The 25,521-nt window shown below is 40.5% G+C and overlaps 1 protein-coding gene across 8 annotated transcripts in view; it reads left to right on the top strand.

The window, feature by feature from the left end:
* LOC101741619 (hemicentin-1) overlaps nucleotides 1–25,521 on the top strand; it is a 97,878-nt gene that overhangs the window by 28,124 nt on the left and 44,233 nt on the right. For 7 of the 8 annotated variants that reach the window (XR_009974880.1, XR_009974881.1, XR_005245501.2 and 4 more), the window contains exons 24-44: nucleotides 941–1,081; nucleotides 1,489–1,602; nucleotides 2,534–2,803; nucleotides 3,528–3,700; nucleotides 4,149–4,317; nucleotides 4,471–4,716; nucleotides 5,806–5,946; nucleotides 6,355–6,468; nucleotides 7,530–7,799; nucleotides 9,603–9,775; nucleotides 10,630–10,798; nucleotides 11,771–12,019; nucleotides 13,218–13,290; nucleotides 14,820–15,025; nucleotides 15,836–15,995; nucleotides 16,566–16,690; nucleotides 17,760–17,931; nucleotides 20,344–20,438; nucleotides 22,344–22,497; nucleotides 23,864–23,985; nucleotides 25,259–25,402. Coding sequence is in view for 5 of the 8 variants with exons in the window: in XM_062672148.1 (XP_062528132.1) it covers nucleotides 941–1,081; nucleotides 1,489–1,602; nucleotides 2,534–2,803; nucleotides 3,528–3,700; nucleotides 4,149–4,317; nucleotides 4,471–4,716; nucleotides 5,806–5,946; nucleotides 6,355–6,468; nucleotides 7,530–7,799; nucleotides 9,603–9,775; nucleotides 10,630–10,798; nucleotides 11,771–12,019; nucleotides 13,218–13,290; nucleotides 14,820–15,025; nucleotides 15,836–15,995; nucleotides 16,566–16,690; nucleotides 17,760–17,931; nucleotides 20,344–20,438; nucleotides 22,344–22,497; nucleotides 23,864–23,985; nucleotides 25,259–25,402 (3,480 nt within the window). In the remaining 3 variants the exon portion in view is untranslated. The remainder of the gene's footprint in view (nucleotides 1–940; nucleotides 1,082–1,488; nucleotides 1,603–2,533; nucleotides 2,804–3,527; nucleotides 3,701–4,148; nucleotides 4,318–4,470; nucleotides 4,717–5,805; nucleotides 5,947–6,354; nucleotides 6,469–7,529; nucleotides 7,800–9,602; nucleotides 9,776–10,629; nucleotides 10,799–11,770; nucleotides 12,020–13,217; nucleotides 13,291–14,819; nucleotides 15,026–15,835; nucleotides 15,996–16,565; nucleotides 16,691–17,759; nucleotides 17,932–20,343; nucleotides 20,439–22,343; nucleotides 22,498–23,863; nucleotides 23,986–25,258; nucleotides 25,403–25,521) is intronic. The other variant, XM_062672146.1, reaches the window with a different exon arrangement.

Below are 25,521 nucleotides of genomic sequence, written 5' to 3'. Positions count from 1 at the left end.
GATATCATGTAGTTTAAATCAAATACGCTCGCTGTCTGCCCGCTTGGGAAGTGCAGGCCCGTGTCCTTGTCGCAAAGATAGGACCGGACTTGTCGCTGCCTGGCGTCGTGGCGTCGTGGCGTCGATGTTTGGCGGCGACGAGTCCTGGAAGGCTACGCTCGACTTCTGCGAGTGCACCATCTCGCAGAAGGAGGCGGCGGGGCGAGTTAGGCAAGGCTTTTCTCACTACGCAGCAATCCGCCGCCGCCGAGCAGGGGTCGGGACCGGGGTCGCATCCGTCACCCGGCCCCCTAAGGGCTTCGGGCTCCACCCGCTTTGTGCGGGGAAGGACCCAGGCGTGCACTCGCCCGCAATAGGAAGCCGGATGATGGTAGACCGCGTTCCCCCTACCGCTCCGGGGGAAGGTGTAGCGTGGCGCCACCAAGGCGGGCTCCCGGCCCGTCGACCGCGGGAACCGGTGATCGTGTCGCCGGCAGCCGTCGCCGACATTTTCCGAATGACATAAAACGAGTCTTGCCTAAATGTCTCGCCTTGAAACCGTGTTCACCCAATGCTGAGTGCAGGTCCCTTCACATGCACTCCATTCCCTTCGGTCTCTTGCCTTTGGCATCCAGTCCCTATCATCTATATTGGCCAGGTCGTCAGTCCATAGCATTGGTTGTCTGTCCAAGTTACGACGAGGTACGTACTCTTTCCAGTACGAGGTCCCCACTCCAGTACTTTTACGCCTCACCGATTGTCAATGCGGCAGTTAATTGATGTAAATGTGATGACGGTTAATTCCGGACGTCAAATATCTTAAGAGCACAAAATGTCTACTATCAAAGGTTCTTTGTAAACTATACTTTAAGAAGCACATGTCACCAGTCGACATGCCGTTGACGGCTTCACAAGTCTTCCATGCATTTCGCGGCGATTTAAATCGTAGCAAATATTACAGTAGATCCACCGCGAGTGTCGATAGAGCCTGAAAACAAAACCATTGACGCTGGAGAGGATCTGAACGTGACATGCACGGTGGTCAGCGAAGCGTCGTTTCTTAAACACCGACTGGTCTTCAAAGGGGACAACTTCGAAAACTGTATGTATGTTTTAGCTGTTTTTCAAGATCAGTTTCAAAATTAGCTTTTGCAAGAGATGTAGTTTCTAATGACGTATATTTTCAGAGAACCTTGTATTAAAATTTACGAGTATTTCTAGGTTTTAGTAGTGGTAGGGCGTATTGTAAGCACCCACGGCTAGGTAACATAATCCCGTCTATTTATGTCAGTCACGCATTCCAGTTTGAAGGGTGGGACAGACATTGTACAATATAATTAAGACCTCAACATCATGTTTCAAGGTGAGTGGCGGTATTCTAAATTGTAAAGTATAGATACGAGGGGGGAGCGAGGAGTATCCGGTAACCATTGATCACTAAGCGGGGCGTGAGCTCAACGCAATAGAAAATAAATAAATTTATCAAAAGGCGACCAATATGTTTTACAGCCTCCGAAATACCCCCAGAACCGGATACGGGAGGACGTCACTCTTTCAGTGTTATCATACGCAACGTCACGGAGAAGTACACTGGGAACTATACGTGCTCAGCAATTAATGCAGGTTTGAAATTATTATCTTATAATTTTTTAATGGCAATTTAGTCATTATACAAAATATATAAGGTTTTCAGAAAACGTTCATGAAATAACTTACATATTAATATTAAACTAAACAAAACCAATGGGGAAGACAGGACGTAACATCAACATCTCGTAGCTGCGTAATACGTAACGTGAATTTTCACAGGCAGAAATTTATTGTAGGTATATACATGTCCGATATCATAATGTTGGTCGAGCGGCTGCTGCTGAGAAGGGTGTCGCCGCACATCCTTCTCAGACCCGAGCAATTCGGGTTTTGCAGCGGTCACTCGACAGCGCTGCAATTGGTCCGCGTTATGCATCACTTGGCAGATTGGTCCAACGCGCGTCAGTACGGCATGCGGGACTGATCTACAAGCTGTTGCAGAGCATGGACCTCCAGCACGCCCACCTGTGACTGCTGGGATCGTATCTGGAGGGAAGATCCTTCCTTGTCGCGGTCGAGGGCGCTAAGTCGTCGGTGCGCCCAGTCACGGCTGGAGTTCCTCAGGGAAGCGTCCTGGCACCATTCCTCTACGCTCTCTACACTAACGACATTCTCACGCTCCAGGGCAATCTTCAAGCATAGGAAGTCGATGTGAAGTTGGCGCTGTTTGCCGACGACAGCGCCTACTTCACGTCATCAAATTTCCCCTCTGCGGCTGTTTCTAGAATGCAGAGGCTATTGGATCTACTGCCCCAGTAGCTGGACCCATGGAGGGTCGTTTTAATATTAAATTGTCATCGGTCCTTAATAAGTATACCAAATTTCGAGTTAATCCGACGTTTTGAAGGGGGTAAAAATCATGTTCAAAGATTCCGTTACATACTAACAACATACATACGTCTGAAGCTAATAAAAGCGTATTAAAAACACGCTAGTTTTATAAATTACTTTAACTTTCTTCCAGGAGGTGAAACGAACAAAACAACCTACATCAAGATAAACCCAAAACTGAAATCCCAAATATTAGGTCCGCACGCGCTGTTCCCACAACTGAACACTGATGTGCAGCTCGTGTGTCATGTCGACAACGCGGAGTCCGTGCAGTGGCTGGCTCCCAACGGGACTGCGGTAAGGGAGCGGTCCGTGGACCACAGCTCTGATGATGTTCTCGACGTGAGGAGCGTTAGTGAAGATGGGCTGTGGACTTGTGTGGCCCGTCGAGGAAACCTTAATGGTAGGTTATGTGTCTGCTTGGGTTTCAGATTTTATCTAACTAAGCAGCCTGATTATCTTCGATTGTTATTATGTATTATATTATTGGGGCACACACTGTATAAGCTACAGGTTGCTTTAGTTCCGTTTGTTTAAACGAAGACAGTTCTTTTTTTTTTATGAAGGAAGGATTATTGTTGGCTGGAAGGCATTTTCAGTTTCAAGCAAAGACAGGTGCAAGTGCTAACCAATGTTTCTTATATTGCGCGCAATGTAACAGAAATGAGCCGACTGGGGTCAATGTCCCCACAATAACGCCATAGAAACTCGTTTAGAGAGGAGAGCCGTGGTCTCTTCGAATTAGACGGTAAACGACACTTGCCAGTACACACTTAGATTTTAGTACGTGGGAGAAAGAAATATGTATATATTTTTTTAACCATAGTTTGCGTTTGTATTTTGCGACTTGGATTTTTATTGCCTTCAGAGGTAGACTGAATCTGCTAATACATAAAATTACGGTATGATCATTACTGATCATTTTGAGCCACTGACCGTGTAAGGACATAAAATTTTAGAAAATAGTTATATTATGCCTATATTTTGTAAAATCCTGTAAAAATTAGATTAAATAAAAAAAATTACGTCACGTCTGACTTCACATAAATCTTTAATACATACAAAATTTACAATAAAATTATATTTACTTTTACTATCGACAATATCAATCGGAAAGTTCGTTTCAGTGTCAGATTCGGTGTCAATAAGCGTTCAAATTAAACCAAGGGTGACTATAATTGGATTAAAGAACATTACCATATTAAATGGGACGACCTATGACGTCACATGTGAAGTACTAGCCAAGCCTCCTCCTAGAGTTCTATGGCACCGGGAGACAGATAAGTTTCTGAACTGCAGCGTAAGTTTACTTGACTTTTTATGAAATAGGTACTTAATATAAGCGACGAAGAAACATACGTAAAGAACCCCGACTTTGAAATCCCGCAATGAAATAACTAAACAAAACAAGTTCTATTACATAAACCAGGGGTTTCCAAACTTATTTTGTCTACTGCCCGCTTTGAGAATAAATTATTTTTGAGCGCCCCCATTTTTTCACCTACAAAAACCACTATAGCGAGAGCTCAGTCGGTGTCTAAGAGTCCTCCTAGATGAAGTTTCAAATCGCGTGCCAACGCCCCCTTTTTTTTCTGGATCTCTTACCGCTCCCCTTTAAGCATGCAGCGCCCACAAGGGGGCTTTATCGCCCACTTTGGGAAAGGCTGACATAAACGAACGACGAAATAAAGCGATCAATAAGTCAAGAGAAGATCAATAAGTTTTTTGAAAACTAAAACATATTCCAGACGTCACTGATTGCGTCTAATTTATATCGGAGCGTGCTGCGTCTGGACAGCAGCAAAGAGCCAGTGAACGGCACGTACTTCTGCTTCGGAGAGAACGCCGACGGTATATCCCAGGACAGCGTCGCCGTGCGCGTCCGGACACGGATGCGTCTGCGCCACGGATTCAATAGTGAGACTGACTTACTCATTAATCTAGTTAGTTATCTCCGTCATTGTTAAATATTCGCACGAAAGCTTTTAAATATTAAATATATAAGCTATAAGTCTTCAACGCATTATAAAACTATTGTGTATAATAAAGCTAACAAGTTATTGTTTTCAGATACGCAATTACAATTGTATTCGCAAATGGATCTCCGATGTGACGTGGATTCGCTTCCGGCGCCCGTAATGAGATGGTTCCACAACCGAACCGAGCTGCAGAACGACACCAACACGATCATCTCGAGCGACAACTCGTCTCTACATATCAACAGAATGGATTTCTCCAACTTCGGACGGTACACTTGTGTAGCCGACAATGGATATGAAACAATGTCAGTTGATGGCACTATGAGCGCAATTATAGGTAAGGAATTCGTTATGTTTATAATTGAAAGTCGTAGTGGATTTAACGAGAAGATGTACTTACTTCGAGCAATTAATATGGTGTTCAAATCTCACAGGCAGACTATTACAGATATTTTTTAGAAAATAAAAGGATATCATGTAGTTTAAATCAAATACGCTCGCTGTCTGCCCGCTTGGGAAGTGCAGGCCCGTGTCCTTGTCGCAAAGATAGGACCGGACTTGTCGCTGCCTGGCGTCGTGGCGTCGATGTTTGGCGGCGACGAGTCCTGGAAGGCTACGCTCGACTTCTGCGAGTGCACCATCTCGCAGAAGGAGGCGGCGGGGCGAGTTAGGCAAGGCTTTTCTCACTACGCAGCAATCCGCCGCCGCCGAGCAGGGGTCGGGACCGGGGTCGCATCCGTCACCCGGCCCCCTAAGGGCTTCGGGCTCCACCCGCTTTGAGCGGGGAGGGACCCAGGCGTGGGGCGAGGTGCTTTGCACACTCGCCCGCAATAGGAAGCCGGATGATGGTAGACCGCGTTCCCCCTACCGCTCCGGGGGAAGGTGTAGCGTGGCGCTACCAAGGCGGGCTCCCGGCCCGTCGACCGAGGGAACCGGTGATCGTGTCGCCGGCAGCCGCCGCCGACATTTCCCGAATGACATAAAACGAGTCTTGCCTAAATGTCTCGCCTTGAAACCGTGTTCACCCAATGCTGAGTGCAGGTCCCTTCACATGCACTCCATTTCCTTCGGTCTCTTGCCTTTGGCATCCAGTCCCTATCATCTATATTGGCCAGGTCGTCAGTCCATAGCATTGGTTGTCTGTCCAAGTTACGACGAGGTACGTACTCTTTCCAGTACGAGGTCCCCACTCCAGTACTTTTGCGCCTCACCGATTGTCAATGCGACGGTTAATTGATGTAAGTGTGATGACGGTCAATTCCGGACGTCAAATATCTTAGGAGCACATCCAAGATGTCTACTATCAAAGGCTCTTTGTAAGCTATACCTACTTTAAGAAGCACATGTCACGAGTCCACATACCGTTGACGGCTTCTCAAGTCTTCCATGCATTTCGAGGCGATTTAAATGGTAACAAATATTACAGTAGATCCTCCACGAGTGTCGATACAGCCTGAAAACAAAACCATTGACGCTGGAGAGGATCTGAACGTGACATGCACGGTGGTCAGCGAAGCGTCGTTTCTTAAACACCGACTGGTCTTCAAAGGGGACAACTTCGAAAACTGTATGTATGTTTTAGCTGTTTTTCAAGATCAGTTTCAAAATTAGCTTTTGCAAGAGATGTAGTTTCTAATGAGGTATATTTTCAGAGAACTTTGTATTAAAATTTACGAGTATTTCCTGGTTTTAGTAGTGGTAGGGCGTATTGTAAGCACCCACGGCAAGGTAACATAATCCCGCCTATTTATGTCAGTCACGCATTCCAGTTTGAAGGGTGGGACAGACATTGTACAATATAATTAAGACCTCAACATCATGTTTCAAGGTGAGTGGCGGTATTATAAATTGTAAAGTATAGATACTAGGGGGGGAGCGAGGAGTATCCGGTAACCATTGAGCACTAAGCGGGGCGTGAGCTCAACGCAATAGAAAATAAATAAATTTATCAAAAGGCGACCAATATGCTTTACAGCCTCCGAAATACCCCCAGAACCGGACACGGGGGGACGTCACTCTTTCAGTGTTATCATACGCAACGTCACGGAGAAGTACACTGGGAACTATACGTGCTCAGCAATTAATGCAGGTTTGAAATGATTATCTTATAATTATTTAATTGCAACTTAGTCATTATACAAACATAATAAGGTTTTCAGAAAATGTTTATGAAATAGCTTACATATGAATATTAAACTAAGCAAAACCAATGGGGACGGCAGGACTTAACATCAACATCTCGTAGCTGCGTAAATCGTAACGTGAATTTACACAGGCAGAAACGTATTGTAGGTACATACATGTCCGATATCATAATGTTGGTCGAGCGGCTGCTGCTGAGAAGGGTGTCGCCGCACATCTTTCTCAGACCCGAGTTTCGCAGCGGTCACTCGACAACGCTGCAATTGGTCCGCGTTATGCATCACTTGGCGGATCGGTCCAACGCGCGCCAGTACACGGCCGCAGTGTTTCTCGATATCGAGAAGGCCTTCGACCGTGTCTGGCATGCAGGACTGATCTACAAGCTGTTGCATAACACTCACCTCCAGCACGCCTACATGTGACTGCTGGGGTCGTACCCGGAGGGAAGATCCTTCCTTGTCGCGATCGAGGGCGCCAAGTCGCCGGTGCGCCCAGTCACGGCCGGAGTTCCTCAGGGAATCGTCCTGGCATCATTCCTCTACGCTCTCTACACTACGCTCCAGGGTAATCTCCAAGCATAGGAAGTCGATGTGTGGCGCATTTACGTTATAGATGTCTATGGGCTCCAGTAACCACTTAACACCAGGTGGGCTGTGAGCTCGTCCACACATCTCAGCAATAAAAAATAAATAAAAAAAAAGTTGGCGCTGTTTGCCGACGACAACGCCTACTTTACGTCATCAAATTTCCCCTCTGCGGCTATTTCTAGAATGAAGAGGCTATTGGACCTACTGCCCCCGTAGCTGGACCCGTGGAGGGTCGTTTAAATATTAAATTGTCATCGGTCCTTAATAAGTATACCAAATTTCGAGTTAATCCGACGTTTTGAAGGGGGTAAAAATCATGTTCAAAGATTCCGTTACATACTAACAACATACATACGTCTGAAGCTAATAAAAGCGTATTAAAAACACGCTAGTTTTATAAATTACTTTAACTTTCTTCCAGGAGGTGAAACGAACAAAACAACCTACATCAAGATAAACCCAAAACTGAAATCCCAAATATTAGGTCCGCACGCGCTGTCCCCACAACTGAACACTGATGTGCAGCTCGTGTGTCATGTCGACAACGCGGAGTCCGTGCAGTGGCTGGCTCCCAACGGGACTGTGGTGAGGAAGCGGTCCATGGACCACAGCTCTGATGACGTTCTGGACGTGAGGAGTGTTAGTGAAGATGGGCTGTGGACTTGTGTGGCCCGTCGAGGAAACCTTAATGGTATGTTAAGTGTCTGCTTGGGTTTCAGATTTTATTTAACTAGCAGCCTGATTATCTTCGACTGTTATTATGTATCGTATGGATAATTGGAAGGAATAACAGCGTGTAATAAAAATCAAACCCGCAAAATTATAATTTGCGCAATTATTGGTGGTAGGACCTCTTGTGCGGACGCACGGGTAGATACCACCACCCACGGAATAGATAAATAAGGTTGGAATGGTAATGTAGGCGGGGCAAGCGTGCCACAGTTATGATTGTACAAACATAACTCGACCGATTCGTTCATTCACCGCGTTTAGTGCGCTTCGGACTACTTGGGCGAACAGATCTCCGCTTTATAATGCCTGTTGTGCAATTATAACTTGTAAAACAAAAAGTCAGACCTCAAGTATAGAGCGAGGAGGTATATCTTTCGATCGGTAAGTCGAAATTACCATTTAATTACAATATTATTTGTCTAAAACATATGAAATTCCAAACATTAACAATATTATTGCAACAAGTTATAAATAGCATACATTGCGCGATGTGTACTCGCCCAATGAACGCAATGACCAAGTCCGCTTCCAATGTACTACATGCATTGCGTTCTCTACACTTCAATCTTTGAAATTTCGGCCTTTGCCCTGATTGGACGGCGCTAGTTTGTCGATAGTGAGGTGACCATGTGGTGAAATAAAATCATCGACAGAATTCTCGACTATATTTACATTTGACATGGATAATTTTTGTATTATTTTATATTTAATTAATGATACCTAGTATATTCTTAGTGAGACGTATTTTGAGTAAAATAAATATGTATTATTATTATTGAATTATTATCATTGAATTAATGTGAAGGTATAATATAAAGGGACATGTAGACCTCTCATTTACGGGTATTTACTATATTGTCTAAGATTGATTAAAATATAAGTAAAATAATATTTGACTTATGCATTAAATTAAAAATTTTAGGTTTCCTAAAGAACCTAACGCCAGGGAACAATGGATTGACGTGACAGGTAGAGGAAGCTGGAGACAAAGACGAGTACTATTGGCTCTAAACATTTTATTAAAAATGATTTTACCATAAAACACTTTGTTTTGAAAAATTCATTCGCAATTAATAGCAAGCGCCAACTGCTTAACAAATACTTTTTATTCCAGGGACAGTGATTATTTGTAATTAATAAAAGTAAAAAAGTTTTTTTTCAATATTTATTTCGTGTTTCATTTTTCCCCTTTCATTCATCAGATAATTTATCGTTAAAGAATATCGGTTTTATCAAGCACTAGCGTGTATGAACATTTTTATTGCCTTTTTGCGTGTGTGAGTGTTTTTTTTTTTTTGCCTACAGGAGTTTTGTGCTAGTTTGCGAACGAATATCTGCCCTGAGATTTATGTGTGGGTGTTTTTGTTGTGTGCGAAATACTTGTAATGACAGTATGTGTATGTGTAGAAATTAAAATAGTGGGGATGAAGCGGCGACACTGGTTCTAATACAAAATTAGAGCAAAGGCCTTTCCAACCTTATTTATCTATTCCGTGCCACCACCCTGCCTATTTCTGCCGTGAAGCAGTAATGCGTTTGGGTTTGGGTTTGAAGTGGGACAGCCGTTGTAACTATGGCCGCCGGTAACCACTTAACACCAGGTGGGCTGTGAGCTCGTCCACTCATCTTAGCAATAAATAAAAAACAAAAAAAAAATTAAAAAATTTACGTCACATGAATCTTTAATACATTATAATAAAATTTACAATAAAACTATATTAACTTTAGTTATCGATAATATCAATCGGAAACTTCGTTTCAGTGTCAGATTCGGTGTTAATAAACGTTCAAATTAAACCGAGGGTGACTATAATTGGATCCAAGAACATTACCATAGTAAACGGCTCGACCTATGACGTCACTTGTGAAGTACTAGCCAAGCCTCCCCCTAGAGTTGTATGGCACAGGGAGACAGAGAAGTTTCTAAACTGCAGCGTAAGTTATTTTCTGTTTATAAATTTACAAAATCTAAAAATGATGTATACTGTGAAATAAACATAAGAGTTTAATAATAAAAAATAACCGAAATCGTATGGTATTTTGCAATGTCAGTTAGCATTTTAAGAACAGTAATAACTCGGGGTTTTTATAAAACAAAAAGAAGTTTATAGAATATCCGTTTGTTTTGCTGACCGTACTTTTTATTCTTTCAGTATTTTAACTTAAGACAACGAAATATTAGTTAGAGAAGTCTTGAAACTTAACATCTTTGTTTCCTAAGCTCTTTCCATCCATCCATTTCGCTTTGCGCGATTCTTATAGCTCTGTTAAAGGTCTAACTGCAACGCAAACATTCTCGTAATTCAGCTTATTGATTAAATTGATGAATTCTAGCTGAAGCGACGAAGAAACGTACACTAAAAGAATTCCAACTTTGAGAGCTCCCAACGAAACAACTAAATAAAAACAACTATTGCAACATAACTGAATCTATACTTCTATACTATAATATAGAGGAGTTTATTATTTTTATAGTATAGATATATATATATATAATAATAAAGAGGAAATATTTGTTTGTTTGTTTGTATCTAATAGGCTCCGAAGCTACTGAACCGATTTGAAAAATTATTTCACTATTTTGAAGCTACACTATTCCAGAGGGACATAGGCCATAATCTTTTTTGAAAAAAATTAGGGATCCTTACCAAAACTCCAATTATGCCGCAATAAGTGTTCTTTTATTTAAAAAAAAACGTCAAATATCGTTGAAATTTTTGTTAAAGACCCGAGCGGAGTCGGAGCGGACCACTTGTAGCAGTTATTTTGAAAACTAAATCATATTCCAGACGTCACTGATGGTGTCTAATCTATATCGGAGCGTGCTGCGTCTGGACAGCAGCAAAGAGCCAGTGAACGGCACGTACTTCTGCTTCGGAGAGAACTCCGACGGTATATCCCAAGACAGCGTCTCCGTGCGCGTCCGGACACGGATGCGTCTGCGCCATGGATTCAATGGTGAGAATCAATAACTTACTTTCAAATTAGTTAGCAATTTTTCTTTTTTATATCAGACACATTTCATACCAAATGGTATAAAATGTGTCAGATATAAAAGAAAAATTATAGATAGAATATTAGATATAAAAGTCTGATATAAAAAATTCAGACTGTATTTAGAGTCGGAATTTTTATTTATTTATAGAAATCTAAATTTAAAATATTTAGATAAGTATGTATTTTGTGCCTAATTTGGCTACCTGATTGGCCTTGGCAATGCTACTCAATATCCGAAGCGCATAAACACACACTGTAATTCGTGTTTCTAAACGGTAATAAACTATTGGTTTTTTCTAAACTTATGTTTTTGATAGTTCAAGAATCCTTTTATCCACTGGCAAAAAGATAATCAAAAAATAAATAAATTAAATAAATTTCCTGAGCTTAGGCGAAAACTTGAAATCCTTGAAAAGTATTTCCCTTTCTTTGTTCATATGTCTCTGTAGCATAGGTACATAAAAATATGATAAGGTATTTCCTAAAACCTGTAGTAATAATAGTTCATCGAATGGGTCTTTCGTAATTTTGTGTGATATATTAAATACATACTGTCTGAAAAACAACAATAAAACAATTCAAATCCAGTATCTTCCTAAATATAAATCAGAACTGTTCTAGTGGCCGTTATACTCATTTGGCTAGCTGGTAATTTAGAAAACACCTAATCTAGAGACCAAAGCAAACAAGTAAGATATTAATTCGCCGTTGAGAAAGACGTTAGTCAGAACATCGAACATACCAAACTGAACTCTAAACTTTATCCCAACCATTATTTTGAAAAAAAAAAAAATTCTCTTGCAAGCTTGTGTATCATTACGTTATCGTGTGTATTATGAAATAATAAATATTAATAATATTTTATTACTTTTCACACATATTTAGATTGTTATACGTAAATAAAAGGCAATGTAGTATAAATAATACTTTCAGATACGCAATTACAATTGTATTCGCAAATGGATCTCCGATGTGACGTGGATTCGCTTCCGGCGCCCGTAACGAGATGGTTCCACAACCGAACCGAGCTGCAGAACGACACCAACACGATCATCTCGAGCGACAACTCTTCTCTACATATCAACAGAATGGATTTCTCCAACTTCGGACGGTACACTTGTGTAGCCGACAATGGATATGAAACAATGTCAGTTGATGCTACAGTAACGGTCACTGGGTTAGGTAAGAAGAGATATCAAAAACGTTGTTAAACTGTTACGCCTTAAAACAAATAGTTTTTATACTCAGTTCAGAAATATCGAATGTATAATCTTATGAAAAAAAAATATTTAGGAAAAAAAAGGCAAGTGTAGTAACCCTAAGTTTAGGGGGTAGAGCAACCGGTTGGCGGTGTATTGCGTCCCGACCCGGCGCAGGCTGGTTCTGCGGGGTATTCCGGGACACCAGCGGCACCGTCTGGGTGGCCTGACGGGCTGCGATACCCAGACGGCCGACCTTCCAGAGCCCTCGATTCGCCTCGAAGGCTCCCTCGGCCGGGCGTCCTTGGGGTGAGCTGCGCCGTCTGGTTGTAGTGTTGACCGCGGTAACCCCGTTACCTCATACGGGTTCTGACCTCGGAGGGGATCGGATGCTTTGGCGAAGAGTGCAGGGGAGTCGTTTAGTGGGTAGGGCCCTGAAAACAATCTTGGGCCCGCGGTCACGCAGTTGCGGACCAGTCCCACATACCCTGCGCGCCCCTAGATGCGGGGACCTAGGAGGAGGTTCGGATTTAGTTGTTATTCAAGGTTTCTCGCCGGATCTTCTCAGTGGGTCGCGATTCCGATTCGGTGGTAGATTCTGCAAAGCACTACTCTTGTTAAGGCTAGTGTTATCAAACGTTAGACTAGAGCCTAAACTAAGCTCAACTAAGCTCACTTACTCGTTTGGTGAATCTAGCACGACCCCTCGAGGTCACATTGCCAAATTGGGTAGTTCGAACCGGGTAACGAATATCATAGACTAATGATGAAAAATTATATTCGAAACCATTTATTTTTAGTAGTCGAATTGTATGATATTATGAATGCAGGTGATCGCGCGGCGAGAGGTAATTGTATCGATTAGGGTCATGTTTTCTCATGTTCCCTTAGACTAAGCTATTAAATACTTCATATTATTAAAGTATGGATGTGGTATCAAATGTCCACTCGCTTAACCTAAACATTAACTGGTATAAAACATCACCCTGTATAGTGTATACAGTGTATACAGAGTGATTTTTTTTACTTTTTGTCTTTTGTTTTTGTCTTCTGACGCTCACTAAATATTTTGTCATGAATCTGGTAAAGAGTATATAGTTTCTATTAACGCGTCAACTTAAGTGACGTTGTCAATTACATTTGAATGGATCTCAGATCTATCGTAAGGTTTTTGTCACCAGAATTTCCCGTAATATCGAAAAGGATCAAGAGCCAGGCTGTCCGTAAAGGAAATTCAACAGATATCACATGTAGGTAAGGTTGTTAATGGTTTTATATGTAATGCTCCCCCACTTAGTTAAACTTCAGTTAAAGTTTGCACAAGTTTCATAATGGTTATATAAATTGAAGATTTTGCCTGGTAATGAGTAGTCGCCGAGCCCGCGGATATCAGAATATGAATACCACCATACCACCAAGGAATTATGCTCCAGAAGTTAGACTACTTGGTGATAGTTCAAGGTGGACGTAATACCTTATGTTGATTTCAACTCCAGCTGCGCAAAGCATTCCCCGCTGTATTTGAAAGTCCGCGATGACTATTATTATTTGTTTGGTTAAACATTATTATTTGCTTAGTATGGTACGGCAGGTGGATATATAAAAATACTTTTTGGCTGGAGTGATTCAAATTGAACTTTGAGTGTCAAAAGGATATTCTTTATAAATTTAAAATTCGAGAACTGCTTCATTAAAATTTAAATTGATGTACTATTTTTTTGTTATTATCTTTGTACGAGCATACGGTTTACCTGGTGGTGAGTGGTTACTCCTTCTTATGGGCCTTAACATTGCCACGCAGGCAGCCAAGCCCCTGTAAAGTCAAGTACTGTAATAATGGAGACCTTAGAACTAATGTCTCAAGGTGGGGGTGGCATTTACGTTGTTGATGTCTATGGGCTCCGGTAACTACTTAACACCAGGTAGGCCGTGAGCTCGTTCACCTATCTAAGCAATAAAAACATATAAAAAGCCGTTGCGTACCACTCAGTGCTTTCCGGAAACCTCGTTTGAATAAAGAATTGTGCTGTGCGCTCAGAAAACACTGAGGAGGGAAGTTTATTTCAAAACCCGAATTCTATATCTTATCCTTCGATGGTAGCTTCCACAAAGAGATCTCAATCTCTCAAATAGGCCACACTCATATCACTGAAACGTGGATTCAATGTTAAAGGCTTTAGCCGATGAATTTTTCCAAAAGCAATTTTATTGTGGTTCTGATGCAACTGAATTTTCTGGATATGCCATAAGGCACACTTCCCAATGTGGTGCTCGCGGGTTTACCGTGAGCTACTCTCCCTGTTGTATTATGGTAATAGAGTGTGAACTGTATTTATTGATTTAAGATATATATAAAATTAAAGACTTAATATAAAAGAAATATAAAATCAATGCGTTGCTCTTGGCGGTTGGATTGGTGTCATGGCGGATGACGCCGGTCACCGTCCTCGTCGAACCTGTCGCTTGCGACGAAGGGCTCGACGAGCGAATTAACCCACAGACACAGCCCACTGAGTTTCTCGCCGGATCTTCTCAGTGGGTCGCGTTTCCGACCCGGTGGTAGATTCTGCGAAGCACTGCTCTTACTAGGGTCAGTGTTAGCAATTCTCCGGTTTGAGCCCCGCGAGCTCACCTACACACGCTAGTGTAAGCTGAAATAGCCTCTCAAGGCTATCAGCATAGGTAGGAAAAAAAAAAGCGGATGACGCTCGCTGACATTTTGCCGTTCAGAAACTGAACACTCCCCACTTAAGTTATTTTAAACAAATAAAGTTTTTTTACAGTGTCTTAAAAGGAAGTCCGGTTCCAACTATAACGTGGATGTACAAAAACGATACTACGAATGGATTCGTCAACTTGCCCACGGACGGTATCGATCGGGGAAATTTAAGTATTTCAAATGTCACGTTGGAACATTCTGGCATCTATAGATGTGTCGCTGAAAACGTTATAGGACAAGATACGCACAAAATCGAATTGGTGGTTCAGTGTAAGTTGTCTACTTATCGTTTCGGTTTGAAGGGTGGGGAAGCCGTTGTAACTATACTGAGACCTTAGAACTTATATCTTATGGTGGGTGGCGCATTTACGTTGTAGGTGTCTATGGGCTCCAGTAACCAGTTAATACCAGGTGGGCTGTGAGCTCGTCCACCCATCTAAGCAATAAAAAAAATTTGCGTCCTTGTATTTTCAAACTTATGGAACTACTTTTCCTATTAGTTAATGGAGATATTTGAAAAGTTATCATTTTTTTAATGCCAACCATGACATATAGTCACAATGCCATAGTGTTATGTGGATTATTTATATATTATTATATATGTATATTGTGGTTTTTGAAAGCCCCTGGCGTACGAATGCGTTAACATTCCTGATAGAAATAAGCAAGAGCCAAGAAGCTCAGAGACATATTACTACGTGAACGCTGGCAAGTTAAATCGAAATATGGATGCAGGTTGTATTAACATCAGGGAGACAGTAGACAAGAAGCATTCCTGGCATCATATAGTATAAGATCTTAGGCTTAATCACAATGAGTGAAGCGACCATTACAGTGTTTCAATCAACATTTTGCACAATATATAAATATCTAACACGCGATTTGATATACTTCTGTAGCGAGTAAGTCATGTGTTCCGATTTTAATGTTTAACAGCTTTTATATAATACAGCTGAGACTTTGATCTAACGTGTCAAGGCGACATCTAGTGACTTCGATAACCAGATGATCCGTGAGCTGTTGGTTGATAATAAAAAAACGTCCTTTTCACCAATTAAGTCCCATTCCTTTATATTTTAGATGCTCCTCAATTGGCTCCACTGATAGGTGAGGTAGGAGACGGGCCACGCGTAGTAGAAGTCGGTAAACGAGTTGTGTTCTCGTGTAACGTAACTGGCTTCCCTCCGCCGGTCGTAGTGTGGACGAGAAATGGACTACCCGTTGTTTATTCGAAAAATGTGTGAGTATTTTGTATAAGCGAGTGTGACGTCACGCGAAAAATTACCGAAAACCGTGGGCTATGATATGTACTTCTATGTACTTCTTCAAATTAGTTCGAAAAGTGCCCTGGAAATTAGCAGTCTGGTTGTGCCATAAGCATAGCTGAAAATCCATTCGAACCGAAATGTATGACAACATAAATAAATTTTTGAAGTGAAACTTCTTAGGCGCGTTGAAAGTAAAATTTAACACGCGATAGATCTGTTACGGCTAGAGACAAAAGATACAAATTAGGCAGGGCGAGAGTGAGAAAATAGACAGAGCGTCTCGCGAACCATTCGAACGTCGATAGGGAAAGGACAAAGCGATCTAGGTCATTTCTCTTATACACAGCATTCCCTATTGCAATAGAAATTTGATTTAAGGATGAAAAACTAAGAAAACCACAATACTACACACCGCAAAAGAAGTTTCACTTCTTTCACGTGCACTAAGTTGCACGCGCACCATTTTTAGCGCTTACATGTTTATGTTTTACATGAACTACGACAGATAAGTAATTCAATTAATGCAAAGACTTAATTTACAGCCATTTAAATGAATCCCAAGCTTTGATAATAGAAAATGCGACAGACCACGAAGCCGGCTCGTACATTTGCAATGCGACCAGCGCGCTGGGATCGACTCACAGAAATTTCACGCTCAAAGTTTATGGTGAGAGAAATTTTAATCTTGTCCTTTTATAACAATATTAAATTAATTATAATAAATAATAATAAATAAAATCATTTATTGCCTTTCACATTAAATTAAAAAAAAGACAAATAGAGGTGGCTCAGCTAATGCTATTCAAAGTCGATAAATCGAACAGCGCTGATTTTCAGTCACCCGTGTTTCCCTTTGGTTCATTGCGGGTATGAAGGCTAGGTACGTGTGTACAGACTTAGAACATGGTAAAATATAAACTAGTATAAAAATAAGAAAAAACAATACAAATATCAAATTAAATGGTGAACCCGAATACAAAACATACATAAGCACAGTAATAGCACAGTAAATTAAAAAATAGTAAACTGAACAACAAGTAAATCATATTTGTATTTATAAGTTAATACTTTTAGTGTATATAGTTTTTTCGGACCCTACGGGGAAGTTACCTGCTATATTCCGCAACGAGGCGTAAGTTATGATGCGGGGTAGAGCAAAAGGCTTTTTAAAAAGAAACTACAGAGTTTACCGTTCAAGGCAGAGGATGGTTAAAGACTGCTTTATTCTTTTTTTTTCCTACCTAAGCTGATAGCCTTCAGAGGCTATGTCAGCGTAACCGAGCGAGTAGGTGAGCTCTCGGGGCTCAAACCGGGAGTGTTGCTAACACTGGCCCTAGCAAGAGTGCTTCGCAGAATTTACCACCGGGTCGGAAACACGACCCACTGAGAAGATCCGACGAGAAACTTAGTGGGCTGTGTCTATGGGTCAATTAACTCGTCGAGCCCTTCGCTTTAGCGACGGGTTCGACGAGGACGGTGACCGGTGCTTTATTCATAAGCACGTTGTGCTTATATACTATGTTACAAACAAGGGGTGTTTTTCTTATTCTATTTCTTGGTATAGAATACAGTGAACATTATACTGTTATCTAATCCTAATTACCAAAGTAAAACAATGATGATGTTATGAACGTTATCTAGTTAGAAAGCGCTATTGTGTAATAGGTTCATTATAGCTACGTAACTCGTAGCTTTATTTTTTTTAATAATATCATCTGCGATTAATAAATTTTCAGTGAGTCCAAAGATCTTACCGATAAATTCGGAACCTATACAGCAATTCTTAGAAGGCCAACTGGTAGAGTTGCCGTGTAAATCAAAGGGCCTGCCGGTGCCGCGGGTGGAGTGGACCCACAACGGAGACACGATACTTGATGATAAAAGACACATCGACGAAGATGGACTTAGGTATGGTGGCACATTTTTTGCAAGATATCTAGTCGGCATCCTTGTCAATCAATACACCCAAATAGAGATGATACACAATTGAAATTTATTTAGTGTAATTTTTTTTACATTTATTTTTATACTCTTGTGTTTCAAAAATGCTAACTCATCTATATACTATACGAGGGCGGGATGATAAGTAACTAGCCTCTGCTATTTAAAAAGTTAAAATTCAAAAATTAAATATGTCATTTGTAAATTCGTCTCTCTGGCCACCTGTGTTCTAAATTTCAATTTGGTGGCGTGAAAATTTTATTGATTTTTTGTCATTTGAAAATATATTTCGTCAAGTGTTTTCAAAATGGATAAATTTGAACAAAGATCGGTGATAAAGTTTCTTCATATGAAGGGCATGAAGGGGAAAGATATCTATGACGAGTTAAAGAATGTTTTGGGTAAATGTGCTCCTTCTTATGCCACAGTAAAAAACTGGGTGTATGAGTTTAAACGCGGTCGTACATGTGTCCAAGATGAAGCCCACCCCGGACGTCCAAAAAGCGTCACGACACCGGAAATGGTCGTGAAAGTACATGATATGGTTTTAACAGATCGACGATTGAAGTTATCTGAAATAGCTGACACTACAGGTATCTCAAAAGACCGGGTACATCATATCCTAAGTGAGGAATTAAATATGAAAAAGTCATCGGCCCGTTGGGTGCCGCGATTGCTTACGCACGATCAAAAATGGATTCGAGTGCAAAACTCAAAAGAATGTTTGGACCGTTTCAGAGTAATAAAGCCGATTTTTTACGTCGATTTGTAACAGCAGATGAAACATGGGTTCATTATTACACGCTAGAATCAAAAATTCAATCAAAACAGTGGACGCAATCGGGATGGTCGGCTCCAAAAAAGGTCATGGCTGTAAAGTCGGCTGGATAAGTCATGGCTTCCGTCTTTTGGGATGCAGTTGGGATCTTGATGATAGATTACCTTCCTAGAGGTCAAACAATTAACAGATAATACTACACTAATCTTCTAGATAATCTTCATCAATGTATTCAGTAAAAACGACCAGATTTGGCGGAAAAAAAAACATTTTCCACCCTAGGATCACACATGTGTTAAAGCTATGGCAAAAATCAACGAATTGAAGTAAGATTTGCTGCCCCACCCACCTTATTCGCCTGATCTAGCGCCATCAGACTTCCACTTATTCCCTAAGCTCAAAACTTTTTTGGGCGGACAGAAATTTGCCACAAATGATGAAGTCATAGCCGCTGTAGAGGAGTATTTTACAGGCCTCGAAAGAAATTATTTTATGGAAGGCATTACTGCTTTAGAACGAAGATGGAATAAGTGCGTAGAGGTTCACGGAGACTATGTCGAAAAATAAAATTAATTTTATAATGGAAAGTTAAGTGTTTCATTATTAGGCTAGGTACTTATCATCCCGCCCTTGTATATATAAATCTACAGTGGTTTTTATGGAAGTTCCGTTATAACTACTGAACCGTGCATCCGATTGACTTGAAACTTGGTATCCAAGTAGAAAATATATGCACTTAATCGGCTAATATTTATATGAGTGTTGGACTCCCTACACCAGTTGCGGGGGCGTTAATGATTAGAATCTTTGTGGGGGTGAGAAATAATAATGTTAATTTTAACTGCCAAGCGAAGCGGACGGGTACAGCTAGGCTCTTATAAGGCAAAATAAATATTGCGTGCCTGAACATTTCTCGGAAAAGTCGTAGGCGAGAAGTAAACAAATCGCGTGCTACCGACCACTAATGCGACCAATGAATAGAATTAATTCGATGGAAAATCTTTAATGTATAAAAAAGATTGCTAATGATTTTGGTAACTAAAGCACATTGATTTTCAATACACAACAAAAAAAAAAAGATAGCCGGTTGACAAAAAACAGAATGATACTGAACTGTTTTTATTTTTGCGTATTTATGTATAGGTCACATAGCCAAACTCGGCTCGCTCTGTTTGCGGGTCTTTGACTTGGATCCGAACCTTGGATGAAGAGTTCCTAAAACAATCGGTCCAGTTAGCCGGAATATAACATTAAAACATATAAAAAAAAACACATCGACTTTTAAATACTTTTTTTTTTTTTATTGCTTAGATGTGTGGACGAGCTCACAGCCCACCTGGTGTTAAGTGGTTACTGGAGCCCATAGACGTCTACAACGTAAATGCACCACACACCTTGAGATATAGTTCTAAGGTCTCAGTATAGTCACAACGGCTGCCTCACCCTTCAAACCGAAACGCATTACTGCTTCACGGCAGAAATAGGCGGGGCGGTGGTACCTACCCGTGCGGACACACAAGAGGTCCTACCACCAGTAAAAAACATATACAGATTATCACTGTTCTAAATAATCTGTGTAATCTGTGTTTGGTTTATTTCAGGTTCGTGGCGAATATAACGGACTTCGGGAATTACACGTGTGTTGCCAGGAATGAATATGGAAGCGATTCGATATCGTATTCTTTGTTTATTTGGGGTGAGTGTGTCTTTGATTTTTGATAGTATACCATAAATAATACCATAGATAATATACACTTCATAAATAATGCCATAGATAATATACTTACACTTAATATTTAAGAAAACTGACAAGTCGATGTTTTGGCGGGACGAGAATCGAAGTTGTGATCTTTTACTTTGTTTATTTATGTTTAAAGGCTGTTTAAAGTCTGTGAAAATGCACAAGTTTGCGATAATGAAAGAAAGTCGCTGAGCTTCTTGTGTTTTCCATCTGAAGTCTCAGTCATTGTAAATTCTCATGATTTATGTTTCATTTGATTTCATTCCAATAGATTACAATCTCCAAATTTACCTCATTCCAAATCATATCATTTTTCATATAAGTTCAGTATATTTATTTACCAATATCATATACTTACATATAGTTGAATAAAACATTTGAATATTTATAAAAACTTGACACTGGCAACAATGGCATCACAATAACTCGATTATAATAACCGGCAAGCTTCTTGAGCATTTGTTGACGTAGTGGGGGTAAGTTTGCGCATGGTACACTCACGTGCAAAAACATTATTTACTCTGCGTCATAATGCTATTAAATTATTAAAATCAACATATGTATTTATTTATATATTTATTAGAACATCAACAAAACATATAGGTTAATAATTGTAATAATTTAATCTTGGGGTAAAATAGATATTCCTTCTATTAAGTCAAAACTAGAGCTGTTGCCAGGTCTTGGTTCAGTTGAAGCGAAGCTGGTATTTGTAATTTTTTTTTCGTTATCGTAATCTTGACCATCATCATCATCACTGTTTTCATCACCCGAGTCGCTATCATCGTGATGAGTCGAAATAGGGCTCATCGGCGTAGTTTACAACTCGGTCGATTCGGTCTTCTTTTTTGTCTATTATTAATTATTTTTTGAAGATATTCGATTCGTAGTAATCGAATGTTACTTTTTTCATTTACCAGCTTCCGATTATTTTCTGTTCTTTTTTTCCATCTGAAGCCTAGCTCTTTCATAATTCGTCGTAAGCTCGGAATGACCGAGCCATTAAAATTTATATATCCTTTAAATTTTTCGAAGCCTTTCTACGGTACGGAGTTTCGCTGCTTGTTATGTAGTTATTATGATTACATCTTTTTATTACAGATTGAACGAAACTATCCATTCCGGTAACTTTCTTCTTCCCTGATCTTTTCTTACCCGGAGTCCGAAACACGGCGAGCAAGCCAGAGCCTTTAGCTTCGTTAATAATGCACCTAACAGTACTCACTGATGTTTTTGTTGCTTCCGAAGTCTGTTTTAATTTTTCCATATCATTCTTCCCCTGTTTTATAATGAAGCAATATACGTCGTACACCAAATTTATACCCTTTCTTTTAAGTACTACACCAGTTTGTCACGGCATAAGTATGTTTTATAAAAAATCAACAAACACTCAACAAATAGCAATGGCAATAAAGTCCACAAGCAATTATAACAAATAACTTAACGATTAATAACGATAGACTTTCCACTGTACGCAAGCGTACTTTTGGGAGCAAGCGGAATGAGGGCGCGGTGCGGGACGCAAGGTTCGACTGATCTACCAATAACGCGCTCGATACGATTTCCCCTGCCGTCGCGCCTCACCCTCACCACCAAAGTGATCTAAAATTCGGTTCTGCGCAGTCAAGGTCATTTGCTCAAGAAGTTTGCCGATTACTATACCATCTGAAAAAAAGAAGAAGTCGGTCTTATTGAATATTTTTATTTTTTCACTAACAAGAAACGGCTCACCTAGTATTAAACTTTTGTGAGAGTCCATAGACATAATAAAGGCCGTCACCCAGAAGCAACGTCTCTCGCCTTAAATTTAGAACCTCCTTATTTTATACTTGAAGTCGGTTGAACAATTTTCGCTTGCAGTGACACCGAGAATAGAGCCTCCGCTTGAGACGATGAAACAAGTACTGTCAGGTGACAATGTGACGTTACAGTGTGACGTCATGGGCTTCCCCATCCCTAATGTAATATGGGAGTATGAAGGGAAATCTCTCACTGAAAATACAACAACGTTAAGGTAAACCAGTAGAAATATAAGGTCCTTACATATTATTATGAAATTAGCGTTTTGTACAGGAGGAAAATAATTTGTTGGGACTTCCTTTTCCTTATTTCTTCCTCAATCCGTTATCTACGCCATCTGTTGACACTAAATAAAAACTACGCGTGTGAAAACGGCGCGAAGAGTGTGTGAAAAAAAAACTAAAACACGGGGCCAGTGCAAAAACGATAAAATTGTGATTTGTTGATGAATCGACACATATAACTCTCGCAAGTGAGAAAATAGAAAAGTCCATCAACGAACTACGGAGTGAGTCCTAAAACTTATCCTTTTCTCAGTCCCAAAACATATTTAAATTCAAAACCTGTACATATTTTGTTTACCTATTAAACATAAAAAATAAGTACTAAAATTTCGGTTATTCCCACATATTGTGTGCTCATTCTGCATAATGTTATTTTCTAAATAATTATAAGCAAAAATCTCGTTATTGTGTTGTACAAGTACTAGGTATGGTTTTAAAGAGGTTTTTGGGAAATATTTCTTTTCATTTTTTTTTTTTTTTATGATTGAAGGATTACTGGTGGCCTGGAGGCCTTTCCAGTTTCACCAGGACAGGTGGGCGAGCAAAGGCTCAGCCAGGAGCGGTGGGATTTGCTAACAGCTACCCGAGCGCCTCCGAAGGAGACCTAACAGCTCAAGAGTAGCTGCTTCGCGAATGAATCTACTACCGGATCGTAATCGCGACCCGCTGAGAAGATCCGGCGAGAAACTCAGCGAGCTGATCCATGGGTTAGGTTGCACGGCGAACTCTTTGTCGAGTTCGACGAGTACGGTTACCGGGGTCCCTAAGCCTGCTCCTAGTGTTAGAGCTGAAGGCGTCTAATGCAAAGGTTATTGGATCTGATGGATCCGTAAGGACGTGTTTCTTTTCATATTAGAGTGGAATCGTGTTGTAAAATACCGTGTTATGTGAGAGTTACATGTATGTAATTGAAAACTTGTTTGTCCTAACTCTGTGTGTGTTTGCCAACCAAGCATATACAGGGTGTAACGAATTAAAAAAGCAAACTAAATTGTTTTTCCCTTACTTTTTCTGTTGGTAGGCCTTAATGTAAGCCCAAATGGATAGGTGTCACCATCATGTCTTTTTCTCCCGCGAAACCTATACGCGTTCTGGTTGGAAGGGTCTTTATATACTACAATTGAGACTACGATATCTTGTCTTGAGGTGGTTCACGCTCGTGGCAATGTCGATAGTCTCCAGCTTTTCAGATGGAACGTAATATCCATACTCGGTTATGTAAATAAAAGTTAATTAGGTCAATTATTCAGGTTTCCTTGCGAAGACATGCCAACAAAAAACTATGTTTCATTCCAGTTTCAATGACTACGGTAATCTGTACATAGTGAACGCTAGTGTCCAAACAGAAGGAGTTTACAGTTGCATCGCTGGTAACATCGCCGGTGTTGCCGTGAAGACGATTTTCCTTAGCGTTAATGGTATGTTCTTTTTTTATTTTTTTTATTGCTTAGATGTGTGGACGAGCTCACAGCCCACCTGGTGTTAAGTGGTTACTGGAGCCCATAGACATTTACAACGTAAATGTGGCACACACCTTGAGATATAGTTCTAAGGTCTCAGTATAGTTACAACGGCTGCCCCACCCTTCAAACCGAAACGCATTACTGCTTCACGGCAGAAATAGGCAGGGCGGTGGTACTTACCCGTGCCGACTCACAAGAGGTTCTACCACCAGTATGTAAAAAAAACAGTTTAAAATTTACCCGTGTCGCATTTTTACAAATTATAAGTTTCTTTTTTCAAACATTCGAATGAAATAAATACTTAATACGGAAATGTAGGTAGTATCGGGGCTTATGAATCTGTCAAACTAGCGACACGCGTTGCAAGGTACTCTCCATCGCTTCATCCCCTTCTAACTCTTACGTAAGAGAGAGATAGAAAACTTGCAGGATTTGCACACACAGCGCCTAAGATTCATGTTGTTTAGGATTTGGATGTTTCAGACTAGTTAATCTTTGATATACCAGTTCGTTTGTGCAGTAAAACAAAATTATATTCAACATTTTGCGGCAAGCAAGCACAGACACAGCATGCCTCTCGATTACTTTCTGCTTTTTTTGTTGTTTTTTTTTTTGCGGACATGGATGAGAAAGCCCATTGACTACAAAAATGTGGATACACAAAAATGTGGATACCGTCACCCACATGAAGTTCAAGTTGAAGTCTCAATTATATCATATATTGTATTTTATTGTAAATTGTCTATTACATATCGTATATCGACTGCCCCACTCTTCAAATCGGAACTCATTAGTGCTTCAACATAAGCATATACAGGATTACGGTAGCTGTTATTGTGTGTGGGCCCAGTAAAACATTTTTCCCTTATTCTTAACTCACACTTACTCTCAATTTGTTTTTTGTCTCAATTCACACTCAAACTTAACGAGGGGGATCCCTGGCTAGGTGGTGCGATGACCTTCGAAGGATAACCGGCAAGAGGTCGATGGGGAGAGTCGAAAACGGTGTGAATGGGAAGAGGCCCATGTCCAGCAGTGGACGACTGTGGGCTGATGATGATGAGGATGATGACAATTTGTTCAGTATCAAACATACAAGTCAACTATACTGGCTCGTTGATATTCGAGGCTGCAAGTTTACTATCTCTCTTTTACGTATGAGTTAGAAAGGGATGAAGCGATGGAGACTAATTCGACTAACATATTCGAAGAATCTTTTTTTTTCTAGCACCACCGAAAATTCTAGAAGATAATTATACCGGCTCGTATGTGGCCACCGATATGGATCATTCATTGACAATATATTGTTCCGCAACCGGCAAACCTAAGCCGTATGTCCTTTGGTCTAAGGACGAGTTTTATTTGAATCACGGTGAGATATATGACAATGATCTAATTACTTTTTCTTGACTTCGTTGCGTTTCAAGAAACATGCAGTTGTCTTCAGTATTTTCTTTAAGAATACAAAATCTTGTCTTTTACATTAAATAC

Source organism: Bombyx mori, chromosome 14 (assembly GCF_030269925.1).
Source record: "Bombyx mori chromosome 14, ASM3026992v2".
Taxonomy (NCBI): domain Eukaryota; kingdom Metazoa; phylum Arthropoda; class Insecta; order Lepidoptera; family Bombycidae; genus Bombyx; species Bombyx mori.
The sequence above is the reverse complement of the archived record's forward strand: the minus strand, read 5'-3'. Positions and strand labels throughout refer to the sequence as shown.